The sequence below is a fragment of the Panthera leo genome, chromosome C1 (assembly GCF_018350215.1).
Source record: "Panthera leo isolate Ple1 chromosome C1, P.leo_Ple1_pat1.1, whole genome shotgun sequence".
NCBI lineage: Eukaryota > Metazoa > Chordata > Mammalia > Carnivora > Felidae > Panthera > Panthera leo.
Window position 1 is genome coordinate 186,655,679 of NC_056686.1, and position 14,962 is coordinate 186,670,640.

Here is a 14,962-nt window from a genome sequence, read left to right on the forward strand (position 1 = left end):
GTAAACCAAGGCTGCATCCTAGATTCCCAGCCCTCTTCATGATCACACATCTGCATCATAAGCCCTAGCACACTGCATGCATTTCTAAAAAACAAAACAAAAATCTATTTGTTTTGAAAATAGTTCCTAATACATAATGATGTCATCAGTGGATGAAACTGAATTTACTCTTATGTTTTACACCATCTTCTTACCCATCCTCCAAGCCATTCCTGAACATGCCAGAATACATCTTTCCATCTGGCCACTTCAAAACCCCTCTGAAATGCATAAGCAAAAAATAATACATATCAATTAATGTTTCAGATAACCAATACTTTTTCAATCTTGAATCATACTATCATCTTCACCCCACTCATAAATCTTGAACATTTTCACCTGCCATGGGGCTTCCCTGAAAGCCAGCGTCCATCATAGGTTGCATCCTTTAGGCGAGGATCCTTATAGAAAGTATATTTGGCACTGCGTGAAATAGGTGGTTCCTGCCTCTGAATACTACTGCCACTTCCATAAGGTGGAAGGTCAGATGTCCCCCTCAAAGCCTGATCCACAGCTTGGCTTATAGCCCGTAGCCACTTAGTCTAGGAACAAAAAGTAAATGTGAATAACCTTAAAGCAACAACTCATCACGCACTGCCTTAAACCCTGATAGCTTTCCTTGCTGTGTCCTAATGATAAATAACTTTTTGCTCCTAGTAATTCTTAGCTCCTAAATAATTTTTCTGTCTCCTAATGCTTTTCTTAATGAGTAATGCTGACTGGCTCTTGGAATTTACTGCTGTATGTTTAAAAGTAAGTCACATTAAAAAAAAAAAAATCTATAGACCTGGTTTAATGAAGACTTACCAGACATAATTACGGATCATTAGCCAAGCAAGAACAATTTTTATCTTTTCTTTCCTAGCATAAGATACAGAAGTAGTCAGGCCAAAGATAAAAACAAAGTATCATAATGGACTAACCTTTTCCTGGGGTGTTGATGAAATGAGAGTGAACTGCTCCTCAGGTGTAGTTATCTTTAAGCCATTCCTAAAATGTTCACAAGGATAAACACCAGGAGGTATGACAACCTGTCATTATAATATCACTCCTCAAATATGAAAAACAACTTGTTTATTTTGAGAGGAGAGTCAATTAAATGTAAATGCAGTCATGCCCTAGGTTTGGTTCTTACAGGACACAGAGTTACTTTGCTCCAGGTATTATCATGATCAGCCATGATCTTCACAGGCCGTTTAACTATCTACATGCTGGGAAGGTGAGCCTCGTTTCACAGAATGGGGAGGCCTCCTGAGCTTTTTATCATGTCTAAGGAAATAACCTTGACAGCAAAGGGAGAGAATTAGGGTGAGGGTCGGGGAAGGGGGACACACTTACACACCACCAGCTTCTTCAGAAAGTGGCTCTGCCCATAATGTGGCCAAAGGGAAAACATGATGTGTGGAGAACTGAAAGAAACAACATGGAGTCACAGCTGAGAAAACCCATATAGGCTCATGTGGGGGGGGGGGGGGGGGGGGTAGGTGTCTCTGCTACATAACCCTTTTCAAATGGTTAAGTCCACATGGGTGCACCATCTCAGCCACATGATCCCCATAACATAGCTAATGCCAGTGGGTCCTGCCATCTCTGCCACAGGACTCCACTTGGTTGATACTCATTTTCAAGCTGGAAAACTAAAAGAGCTCTCTGAAATTTGGTCCATACCACAAATGCAAGCTAAACATTCTCTTTTATTCAATAATTTCAGCAAAATCACAGTACTTTTAACAGAAACTGATGGTATAATTAATTAATGTAACAGTTAGGAACCCAGCATACCTGAGCATGGACTAGGGCATCATTAAAGAGAATGAACCAATTCACAGAAAACCTCCCAGCATGCTGCAGAGATAGGGCTCGGTTACTGCTCTCACACAGCAGTCGACGCTCTGGCTTCCTCAAGGAATCCTGGAATTGAAGACAAATATATAAACGATCTTCAGAATTATTTTAAAATGCAAGGAAAAAATGAAAAAGACACTAATCACATTTAGGAGAATTTGTTGCTCATAGCTTAGGTTGGTGTTGGACCTGAAGTTAGATAGGATCTGAACACTTAATAAAAGCGCTCAAAGAAGATTAAGAAAAAAACAGGAACAAACAAAAAGTGAGTGTTCAGAGAGGATTCTTAGAAATGAGGGTAGATGTTTACAGCATCTATTGCTGTGGCCCTTAGACCACCCTTAGAAAAAGGCTCATTAAAGCATTATTACCATAAACAAACAAATGAGGAATGGAGAAAATTATGACAGTTGTTATGGATATGCCTGCTGTTTGCTGGGGTAATGCCAATTGGCATGGTTTACCGTCATTTTTCCAGGAAAGGTCTTCCAGAAGCCCAGTGTGTATTCAGCTTCCTTCCTTTTCCTGCCGAGATGGAGAGCAAGAGACTCATAACAAGAACTGGAATCCTGCAGTTTCTGGTATTCTGGAGATGTCTGAAAGCCAATAATTAAGGGAAGGGAAAAAAATATATAAAACAAATGTCCACAATCTGTAGCCTTGGTGTGGTTTTAGATATGTAATATTAAATTTATGGCGGAAATCCAAATCAAGAACAGAAATGGTACAAAAGGGAACTGAGCAGAAAGAAAATTGGTTCCAGAAAATTCTACTACACACAGATACATATGAAACAGTGGAATAACTCAAGGGGAAAGAAACAAACACTGGCAATTATCAGTGAGGAGAGCAGCAGAGTACTCATGATAGGGCAGGAATTCTCAAATGTTTTCGCCTCAGGATCTCTCTATTTTGCTTATGTGGGTTTATCTATTGATATTTACCATTATTAGAAAATAAAGTCGAGAAACAAAAATAACCTTTATTAACTCACTTCAAATACAGTAACAGTTTAAGTGAAAAAGAACTATATTTTCCAAAACAAGAACAAAATGCTTCGTGAGAAAAGTAGCAATTGTTTTACATTTTTTCGAATCTCTTTATTACCTGGCTTAAAAGAGAGCTGGATTTTCATTTCTACTACTAAATTTAATCTGCTGGCTGAAATATATGAAGAAAATCTTCCTTTATAAGGATATGTAACTGGAAAGGGAGGATTATTTTAATAGCCATTTCAATTAATAGTGGATATTCTCCTTTGAAACTAAACCAAAATTTGTTAACTTATGTGGTTCTTAAAGAGTAGCTGCAATGTGGAACCTGAAACTACATTAATCAAACTTTCTGTACTCTATTCTCTACATAATCAAACTTCCTCTATTAAATCCACTGATCTGTGTTACACTTTGAATAGACCTTTAACCTATGCATGGTGTTTTAACATGTGGATTAGACTTCTGGAAAATAGTGTTTCACTGAGTTATGCAGACCTTCCCAATGTTGATACGTTTTATTATACAACATCAAAAGTTCCATGTTAATATTATCACCAATCTCATCAGAAAAAGTCTTTAAGTACTGGGAAACTGCCAAACTCAGTGACCCATACATGTTTCCCACATTGTACTTTTTGCTTCACAGTTCAGATTTTATCACTGGCAACAAATACTGTCTATTGTTCTCCTTGAAGGAACAGGTTCATTTACTCATTTTTGAGAAAATATCTACTGAATACCCAGATCTGAATTAACACAGTTATCCATCAATTGTCTTTTCAAGTTTAAAAAAAAAAGGCAGCTCTCAACTCAAACAATAGTAATCTTGTGTTTTTTCTGGAAAACCTCCAAACTTCAGTACCCAGAAGAGCCGCTTCATGTACTTCCATCTCATCATACAGAATATTAAAAAGATATATACTTCTACATGTGGCAATGATGTTAATTAGACTTATTGTGGGTGATCATTTCACAGTATGTACATCTATCCAATCATTATGCTGGACACCTGAACATAACACAATGTATGTCAGTTATATCTAGCTTGACCAAGTCCCAGCTATGCCTCAATTCTCTCATCTGTAAAAAGGGGATAATGATATCTATTTCACAGGGTTGATATGGGGATAAAATGAATACATGTAACATGCTGAGTACCTGGCACATGGAATGCATTTAATAAACATTAGGTATTATTATTTTTATCTAGAAAAGCGTACATGTATATATGATGTCTAAGGTGTACCTGAGACTTACTAAATAACAATTTGCAGTGTTCAAACGTGGCCATGTGTTTTGAAAAAATTTCCACAGATGATTTTGATTCCCAGTCCTGGTTAAAGATCACTGATATAACACGATAAGAGGATAATGGAGAAAGATAGCACCAGTATTAGCAAAGCACAGAGGAGGGATTAACTAAATCTTTTTTTTTTTTTTTTTTTTTAATGTTTATTTTTTTGAGAGAGAGACAGAGCATGAGCATGAGCAGGGGAAGGGCAGAGAGAGAGGGAGACACAGAATCTGAAACAGGCTCCAGACTCTGAACTGTCAGCACAGAGCCTGATGTGAGGCTCGAACTCACGAACTGTGAGATCATGACCTGAGCTGAAGTCATATGCCCAACCAACTGAGCCACCCAGGCGCCCTGGGATTAACTAATTCTTAAAAGATGGGAAGAGAAGGGAATGTGGTATAGTCAGAGAGGGCTTCATTTTCATGATAAAATGACTTTGGACCCAGGCCTTGAAAATTTCCTGTAATGAGAATGGTGGTAGTGTGTCTCAGGAAGGAAATAAAAAACATGTATGTCCATGGAGCTGAACTAACATGTAGGACACAGGGGTAGTAGATAAGGCTAGAAACAAAAGAGGATATCAGATTGTTAAGGGCCTTAAATGCCAAACTGTAGAGTCTGGTTTGCTTTCAAATTTTGAAAGCCCACATTAGTTCCTGGGTCACTCTAAAGACTGAAATCTGTCCAAATAAGGAGACAGTTCCCATGATTTAAAAGATTCTAAAGCAGGGGCACCTGGATGGCTCAGTTGGTTAAGTCTCAGACTCTTGATTTTGGCTCAGGTCATAATTACATGGTTTGTGACATCAAGCCCAGCATCAGCTAACAGCACAGAGCCTGCTTGGGATTCTCTCTCCCTCTCTCTCTGCCCATACCCTGTTTGCGTTCTCTCTCTCTCTCTCCCTCTCTCTCTCTCTCTCTCTCTCAAAATAAATAAACTTAAAAACAAATAAAAGATTCTAAAGTAGAAGAGATCCTAGAATCATTATGCCTTCTTGGAGTCCTTCAGAGAGGGAACAAAATGAAATTACACATTTTAGTACAATTTCAAAGGTGAATGTCTCAGGACCAGCTTTAACATACATCCATAACCTACAGTGGTACTAATTTCCTAGAACTCCACCCAACTAATTTTATACAGAAAGTAGACCATTTGAGAAAATCCTGTAACACTGTGATTTCTCATAGCATGTGCTAAGGTAACTCGAATACCTGGCATGGAACTATCTTGAGTCCTGGCCAGGTGGTAACTCGGCTGCCTTACAGGTATGTCATTATACAGAAGGCCTTTTAAAGAGCTCTGTGTAACTCATACTTAGTATGCACTCTGACAACTATTGGGTGAGTAGCATAACTGGGTCTCAACTTTAGACACAGTTTCACAAAATGAATACAATTAATCTTGATAAGGTCCTGAGAAGAAACTAAATCCACAGCAAAGAGAACTAGATTTACCTATAGTCTAACTTTCTTCTTTCATTTTCTTAAAGAAAAATAAATTTAATTAGACACATATAAATATTAAGTTAGTGGAGTTGGAGATGCTAGGGTAGCATAAACCAAACAAGCAACTATGATCCTTGCCTCCCCAAGTATTCAAATGGGATATTTATGGGATCTTACCACTTCAAAACAAGTAGCAAGCTTTAGCAAAATTTTTGCATAATTATGAAGTCGTCTGATTGGCAGGAAAAACAGAGTATTCAGTATTTCCATCAATTGGGTGTTTTCATCATTAACTTCTGATAAATCTTGTAACAGCTCCTGGTTTTTATTTAGGAAATCACTGGAGGTAGAGAAAAAAAAAAAAAAAAAAGAGATTTAATTAATCTTTTGGTTTGACAAATGCATGATATTGAATAGACATTTTTCACTAGATGACTACTTTTTTCAGAATGCACATTTTTAGGTGCTATGAAAGCAGAATATAAATACAATGAAATAAGACAGATATAATTAAAAGAATTTTCCTGCCTATAAAATAGAGGATTTTTGCATATAAAAAGTAGCATATGGTAGCAATAGTAACTCTATAATAGAGATGCTTAATCCCAAACTGTGACTAAGTTCTAGGAAATGAATCATGCATCCCACTGCTTCGGGGAATAATTGGAGACTAGCTGACACCATTCATTACCTGTTAATTTCCAAGCCAAAAGTCACAGCAATAAATGGCAATACTAACTGCTCTAATCAGTTGTATTAAACAGAAATCTGGAGGAAAAATAAAGCTCTTCGCTCCAACACAGCTGGCATGTAATATTAAAATACTTCTAATTTCTTCTTTTCTTTTCCTTCACCTAATAAGAGTTTATTACAAAAGAGTAATAAAAAGCTATAAGTACCAGTACTACAATTAACAGGAAGTAGTAAAGCATATTCTGTGTGAAGATTTCAATGCTGAGATCTTCAAAAGGATTTCAAACTGAAGCCAACATTTATTCTGTTTTTACATTGTTTTACATAAGTTCATTAGTAAAATTTTATTGCAAATTTTAATGGTGATCAGTAACCCACTGAGACTATGTTCATCAGACCAAAATACTTAAAAAGATGTGAAAGAAGAAAAAAAGATGTGAAAGAAGTAAGAGTTGGTGGAACAGAATAATAATTATTATCTGCCCCTTAGTAAGCAATAATTATGTGCCAGGTACTACCCTTGAGTGCTTTACAAGCATTATACTACAAAATTCTTACCTATAAGGCTTCAAACAAGACAACGCCACAAAAGACTATGAGGCAAAAATGAAACATTTTATAATCCCTTAGAGAACTATAGAAAAAAGAAATGTTTAACTCAGAAATTATGAAATATTATCTCTGAAGGGAAAATATGCAATAATTTCCAGGTACTCAAAAGTTCAATAGCACAAATTGGATCGTTTTATAGTGCAGTTAAGAGATCTGAGAGAGAGTGCCCTGGGGAACATGACCCAGATTTTTATTTACATTTGGCTTGTGTGGATGTTCCTACTTCCTCCTCCATGTTCTGCTGCTGAGATCAGCTGAGGACACTCATTTAACCCCACAGAAGTGTTCTGCTTTAACGTGCTCCTGAGAGATGGAAGCAGTACATGTTGAACACATACTCACTATGACCACATTTCTTCTGGATGCACAGTACTAGACCAGAGATGTTCCAACTCTTTTAAGTCCTATTACTTGTCAGCACTCACTCATGTACTCTTCATCACTCACTCATGCACCTGCCTATAGACCTTCCCCAAAAGAGCCTAGGTATGCTCTCAGGAAACCAGAGACTGTTTAGCTTATCCTCTCTTGGGAGTTTTAATCTAATAATGGCAATACTGCTTTTCCTTTACAAGGCTAGGTTTGTAACTGTTACTCAAAAAATAAATACAGTAAAGGCAGAAACAATCCAAGTGTCCATCAACAGATGAATGGATAAACAAAATGTGGTATATGTATATAATGGAATATCATTCAGCCATGCAATGTAATGAATTTTGGTATATGCTAAAACATAGACCTTGAAAACATTATGCTTAAGGAAATAAACCAGACACAGGAAGACAAATACTACATGATTTCACTTACATCAATATCCTACCTAGGACATCCTACCTAGGATAGGCAAACTCATAAAGACAAGAAGTAAAATAGAGGTTACCAGGAGCTGGGGGGCAGGGGAGAAGTTGTTGCTTAATGGATACAGACAGTGTTTTTGCTGGGGTGGTTTTTAAAAGTTTTGTGTATAGTGTGGTAATTGTTTATACAACACGAATGTTCTTGGTGCCACAGAACTATACACTTAGGAATGTTTAAAATAATTTTTTTTAAACCTACATGATGATCAAACCATCAGACTAGCATGAATTAAGTAGCTAGATGATAAACCAGCTTAATGATGGGAGTCTGAGTATCAATATCCAAGACCCACTAACTGCCATGTAGGCTCACCAGCTATGCTCTAGAAGTTCTTTTTTTAAAGAAATCCTTTAAAATAATTTAAAATACTGACTTTGTAAGTAGAAGTTGTAAAAAGATGTTATTATTGCCTTTAAATATGTAAAACCCTGGGGTTCATGAACCACAGTTTGGGAAATGCTGCCCAAATTCAGACTTCATATTTGCTTCCACAGCTTAAAGTCACCCATTGTTCATCAATTGCTTTCCACCTGTCTAGGCTCTGGCAAGAGGCTTTCATTTACATCATCTGCTTTAGCTGCTCTGACAATGAGTCAGGTCAACTCCTGAGTACTGTGAACTGAATTCTGAAATAGTAGAGGAAGGTTAATAAAAAATAAAGTAAGGCAAAATAAGGCACCAGGGTCAGCAACTACCAGAGTCCCTCAAGTAGGCAAGAAAACCCCATTTTTAAACCACCACAAGTCACCTATTTTTGCATTAACTAAAATCGCTTTTCCTCAAGCATTACTATTTGCAAAAATAACCATTCCTTTTTTTTTCTTCATTTAATTATTGGTTTGACTGCAGTTATTTTCCCCTACTTTTTTGGCCAAGATTCACCATTTCACCAACACTAAAGGTTAAAAAAGCTTTTAGTCATTATAATGTACAGATTATAAATGTAAAATTGGAAATTGTAACAAATGTAAACTTGTCAGTTAAAAGCCAGAAGCTCTCAGATTAAAAAAAAAAAACAACAAAGCAGTAAGTCCATCAATTTACTATTTATAAGAAACACACACAAAAAAACTACAATACAATATAGGCAGGTTAAAATAGAATAGAAATTGGTGTCATTATATTAATATAAAACAAAATAGCAAGATCACAGATTTAAAAGTTACTACATAAGGTTAAAATATAACACTCTCTAACTTGTCATTAAAAAAATGAAGGCCAAATCCTTATTTTGGAAATGAATGAGCACATGACATAAGTCAAAAAAATCAATGAGCACATGACACAAATCAAAGAAAAAATCACGACAGAAATTAGAAATACATTTATAATTTAATGACTATAAAAACAAAACTTTAAGATACAGCCAAAGCAACACTTGGAGGGAAATTTATGGCCTTGGATGAGTACATCAGAAAAATTAAAGGATTGGAAAATTAATGAACTAAATGCTAAACTCAAAGTTGGGAGATATTAACAGGAGAACACAAAGAAAGAAGAAGGAAATAAGAGGCAAAAATTAATGAAAAAGAATGGAAAAACTAAAGCTTAATCTTTGGAAAGAAGATTTAAAAAAGGTAAACTATTGACAAAATCAACTAAGATAAAAAGATAAAAGGCTCAAATAAGAGGAATGAAAAACAACTACATTTATTATGGAGGTGAAAATAATCTTAAGAAATATTACGCCAATAAATTTGAAAACTTGGATGCAGTGAACAATTTTCCAGAAAAGTACAAATAATTAAAGCCACAAGAAGAAATAAACACCTGAACAGATCTAATTATGAAAGAAATTAAACTGGTAGTTTAAAAATCCCCTACAGAAATGCCCCCAAAGGGGCGCCTGGGTGGCTCAGTTGGTTAAGCATCCGACTTCGGCTCTGGTCATGATCTCACGGTTCGTGTGTTCAAGCCCCGCATCAGGCTCTGTGCTGACAGCTCAGAGCCTGGAGCCTGCTTCGGAGTCTATGTCTCCCTCTTTCTCTCTCTCAAAAATAAATAAACATCAAAAAAAAAAAAAAAATGCCCCCATGAAAGCCCTATCTTTTCATAGATGAATTCCACAAAATCTCAAAGTACAGATATTCCCTATCTCATGCAAACTATTCCAGAAAATAAAGTTCCCACACTCATTTTGTAATTGCTAGTGCAACCTTCTTACCCAAACCGAGCAAGTTCAGAAGAAAAGAAAAACCTCACATTCACATAGTTGCAAAAATTTTAAATATTAGCAAATGTCAGTAACGTACTGAAAAACTAATACAAACAGGCCACTGAATTTATCTTGAGAACTCAAGGATATTTACCGTTAAAAAAATCAATTGCTCTTCAACTTTCAGGAATAGAGGGAGCCATTTTTTTTTTCTTAAAGAAGGGAATCTTTTAACCCTATAAATGATATTTACCAAAAAACCTAAGGCAATCATCTTTAATGAAGAAATGCTAAAACTATCCTCTTTAAGATCAGAAATGATCTTGGGATGTTATTACTCTATTAGGATATAAAATCAAAAGCAAACATGGCAAAACACTAACGTCTATGAAATCTGGGTTGTGAGTACATATTTGATGTGTTTATTATTAAAATACATCTGAATTTTTTAAACTTGCTTTTGTCTGTAGGTCAACACTTGTTGAGAATCTACATAGTTCAGAATGATTAGATTCATGTAAGGTGCTTTTATATTTATTATCCAGAAACTAAATGCAGAATTTTTCTATCTGTGCAACACTTTGTGTTTTTCTCTACACCATCACATACGTTATTTGTTCCTTGCCAGGGCAAAAACATTCCCTTCTTTCAGATGAAAAAAATTATGCTCAATTTGGTGAAGAGAGTTGTCTAACATCTCAGGGATAATAAGTGGTAGCACTAAAGAAGGACCCAGACCTTGTAGTTTTTTCAGTACTACACTACTTCCAATGATAATCAGGAGCTAATAATACCAGTCCTTTTAAGAGTCAGTGAAAGTCTACATTTTGATTCATTTGGTAAAATGACGAAGTCAAAGCTTTTCCCAGGCACTCAAAAACACAGAACACAATAAAATATGATCTTTGGTTGTTAGAATAATAATGGGAAGATAAGTGTTTGCTTACATGGCAGGCTTAGCAAGAAGCTGGAATCCTCCCATAACCAGGAAATTTGTAATAGATGTGCAATACCTTGAGCAAAAGAGAAAACACACATATGTTAGCATTAAAATGTAAATTTGTTCTTCAGAATTTTCAAACAAGCAACTGGAGCAGATACTTTTTGGTATCTCACCAATAAGTTTCAGTAGTTTTGTGATGTCAACATTCATGAACTGTAAAGGACTGAAAAGAAGGGCAGGTTATGTGATAATCACAATACTCAGGCAGGAGGGAAAAGCCATTTTAGTAAAGATATTACTATAAATTATAAATTTAAAATACACCTAAAATTATGCAGAAGATCCTAGAATTTGCTTGGTAGATTTTACTCTGGTAACTTAACAAACTTGAGAAAATACGATTTAAACTGTTGGATTTTAGTGAAAATTAAGTCTTCAGAAATAATAGAGAAGACAAAAATATGTTCAAAGAGCTCGAGTGAAACTTAGAAAATGTCGGTTAGAAGTTTTGATCAATTGCTAGAGAATGTCCTGATATATTGTTTTGAGTTGTGTATACTTCTACCATACTCCCAGGATGGCAAAATGGAACCAATTGACTTTCAGAAAGAGGGTAAATTCCTATTTAAAACAGCCCAAAGTGGGTGCCTGCGTGGCTCAGTTGGTGGAGCATCCAACCCTTGATCTCAGGTCTTGATCTCAGGGTTGTGAGCTCAAGTCCCACATTGGGCATGGAGCCTACGGGAAAAAAAAAAAAGCCCATGGTACTATACACTTAAAAAGGTACTACTAGGGCACCTGGGTGGCTCAGTTGGTTAAGCATCTTACTTCAGCTCAGGTTTGTGAGTTCAAACTCCACATCGGGCTCTCTGCTCTGAGCACAGAGCCTGCTTCCGATCCTCTGTCTCCCTCTCTCTCTGCCCCTTTCCCGCACTCACTCTCTCTCTTGCTCTCAAAAATAAACATTAAAAATAAAACAAAAATAAATAAAATGGTCCTGACGGTAAATTTGATGTTACATGTATTTTACCACAATTAAAAATTATTTTCAAAATTCATAAACAAATCAGGATTTTTTTACTTGTCCCATCAATATGAATAAATTGTGTTAAAAAAAAAATAGTCCAAGGTATAAAAAAAAAAAAAAGCATTTCTAATTATAGGTCCTGAAGTATCAGAGAACAAAACAAAAGAAGTAAAAAAAGATAAAAAAGAACTATACTAGTAAAAGCTGAAAGCTTCACACAAACAAAATCTTGTTTAAAAAAGTAAATTGGTATCAAATTATGTATTTTTCATGTCTGATAGACAATGAGTTAAAAGGCTTCAACTCGGGTATTTCCTCTCAGACAATAGCTTCAAATACATTCAATTTCATTTAGAATTAAAATCACATGCATCTGATCTATCTGTATATACATGCATAAATGCAAAAGGAAATATACTAAGATTATTAAGAATGGCTATTTCTGGTGATCAGATTACGGGCAACTTTAAATATCTTTTTGACTATATTTATACAGTTTTCAATAATAAACAAACATTACTTATATTAAAAATAACTTCAATAGAACATGAACTCCTTTTCACCGGCTCTGCACTGTGGCTGCATGATCTCAGAGCTCTACACAGTGCCTGGTACTTAGTTTGTACTCAGTCGATATTTGCTAGATGGATGAGGTATTAATAAAGAATAAAATTTGCACTTCAGATCAAAGCATTAATGTTATTTTAATACACATTAAAATAACAAATTATGCCTCATGTCACAATGTCAATATACAAATTAAGAAAAAGTGAGAAATATTTAAATTTTCAAATACATTTGGTATATTTTACTTGAAAAACATGAAAAGAACTTTGGATAACTATCCTAGATTTTATTAAGGAAATATCTTTATTTTGAAGACAGTATGGTCTTTAAATCCTCCATTTACACAACAATAAAAAAGACATTGGAACAAGTCATTATTTACCATTAGCAGTTGGTCTTAAAATAATTGTTCAGTTACTTATTTCTTCTAATTTTAGCATAATTTACTTAAGTAAGCAACACTGTTCTCTAAAGAACCATATTTATTATAGTATATTTTATGTAAATTAAGTAGACTATCAACCATTTTGCTAAACTATAGAAGGAAATATAATTATTTTTAAGACTCTTTCCCCTTAAAGAAAACTAAAATTTTAGCAATGCAGAACTATAGTTGGCTTAAGATTAAAATACTGCTTTGCAATTTCTATTACCTTATATCACTGTCCCTAATCTAGTCTCTTCTGATTAAGGAGCTGTTCTCCTTGGCAGAATAACCCTGCAGAGATTGAACATGACACGGGACTGGATACTTGCTCTGTATAACTATCCAAGAAGAGACTTGCATGCTTCAGAATGACCAAACTCCTGGCTTCCTTTATCCCATGAAGGAAGCTGCTCAGTGAGGCTCCATGCTGACCAATTAGGTAACACAGCTTGCTGAACCGGCTCGCCACCTCCTGCAACAGCTGGACTGTACTTGCAGTGCCCAAATTGTCTGTAACAATATGATGATGATGACATAACCTGAAGACTCATTACCTGAATACTTTCTTATGATCAAGATTATGAATCCTCCTTTTCTAAAAATACTTAATATGTTGAGACGTACTCTCAACTGTGGAACTCAAATAATCAGTGGTAAAGAAAGCAACTTCAGAGATCATAGAATCCAGTCATTTGAGAAACTTGTTAAAAATATATTCACAGGGATTCTATAGATTCTGACTCAGTAGGCCAAGGTTAAGATCCCAGGATGGATACATTCAGAAGAAAAGCTGTCCAGGGTATTGTGAAGACCAGCCAAATTTGAGAACCACTGAGCAAATCCAACTCTCCTCTGATTCTAAGAGAAGTATCTGAAGCCAAGAAAGGGGAAATGAATTATCCAATTTCACACAACTGGAAAGTAACAGCTAGGAATCAAACTCACTTTTGTAGTTATATCTTGGTTAATATTTTCAACTTTTTGTACTGACTTCTGCTCTATTGCTCCTTGGACAAGCCCAACACTTCAGTGCAGAGAGGTCAATCCCCCAATCAGACTGACCAGAATGCTCTGAACTTTATACAGGGCACCAGGAGATTATTTGCTTTTTCCCAGTCCAAAGTTTCTGTTTCCAGGACATCTCTCTAAGCACTGAGGCTGATGAGCAGACAAGGGAAAAACAATACAGAAATCAGGAATCAGGACAAGGACAAGGATGATTTCACTTTTCTTTTAGAGCAATTCAGGAAGCTTCCAGCTTAGATTGCTGCTTTTCCCCTGCCAAACTCCTGGGATATTAGGCCCACCCACTGGAGAAGAATTTATAGAACAAGCACTCTACAACACTTAAAAAGGCAAAACATATCAAAAACTAAAATAAACTGGGGCACCTGGCTGGCTCAGTTGGAAGAGCATGTGACTATCTGAGTCGTGAGTTTGAGCCCCACACTGGGTATAGAGATTACTAAAAAATTAATAAACTCAAAAAAATAATAAAATAAAATAAACCAAAACCAAAATAAAACAAAACAAATGCAGACAGTCCCTAATTTACAAAAGGGGGCATTCTGAAAGTTATTGAAATTGGTTATTTGAAAAAATAGTGGTTTTCCTATTATAAAATGGGCTGACCCACACAAACCAATGTCAACCTAATGTGGAAAATCTGATGTGCTAATAAGGCAGAATTTAAGTATCACAGTATTGACCTGAATTCTAGATCCTCAGAGAGGGTCAAGGAGTGCAGGAAAGATAAAGAAAAGTTCCTCTCTATTTTCTATGTGCAGGGCCAAACTTATAAAAACTTTTGAATTAATGAAATTTGATCTTCAATGGCCACTCCCCCCACCTCCATTTTGTATTCCTCTCTAACCTCCTAGAAACTCCTGGGATCTAGTGTACATGGACAGTAGCCCCCCCTCTAGAACTACTGTAATCCATTTCCTCTGTATTATCTCTTCATCTCCAATCCCTCCTTGTTGACGACAACTAAGAAAAGAAGTCAGATTTAGCCAATTCGTAGTAATGTGGGATAAGACCCTGAACACTCTTATCCAC

At 35.8% G+C, this 14,962-nt stretch overlaps 1 protein-coding gene across 6 annotated transcripts in view; it reads right to left on the reverse strand.

Annotated features, from left to right (window-relative positions):
- ALS2 (alsin Rho guanine nucleotide exchange factor ALS2) overlaps window positions 1-14,962 on the reverse strand; it is a 71,063-nt gene that overhangs the window by 22,262 nt on the left and 33,839 nt on the right. For 3 of the 6 annotated variants that reach the window (XM_042949742.1, XM_042949743.1, XM_042949741.1), the window contains exons 11-20: window positions 13,234-13,414; window positions 10,888-10,953; window positions 7,126-7,230; window positions 5,800-5,962; window positions 2,349-2,480; window positions 1,822-1,950; window positions 1,378-1,448; window positions 963-1,029; window positions 379-581; window positions 195-260 (exon numbers count right to left, since the gene is read on the reverse strand). In XM_042949742.1, coding sequence (XP_042805676.1) covers window positions 195-260; window positions 379-581; window positions 963-1,029; window positions 1,378-1,448; window positions 1,822-1,950; window positions 2,349-2,480; window positions 5,800-5,962; window positions 7,126-7,230; window positions 10,888-10,953; window positions 13,234-13,414 — 1,183 coding nt within the window. Of the gene's footprint in view, window positions 1-194; window positions 261-378; window positions 582-962; window positions 1,030-1,377; window positions 1,449-1,821; window positions 1,951-2,348; window positions 2,481-5,799; window positions 5,963-7,125; window positions 7,231-10,887; window positions 10,954-13,130; window positions 13,415-14,962 lie in introns of those variants that run through there. The other 3 variants (XM_042949744.1, XM_042949745.1, XM_042949746.1) reach the window with 2 other exon arrangements.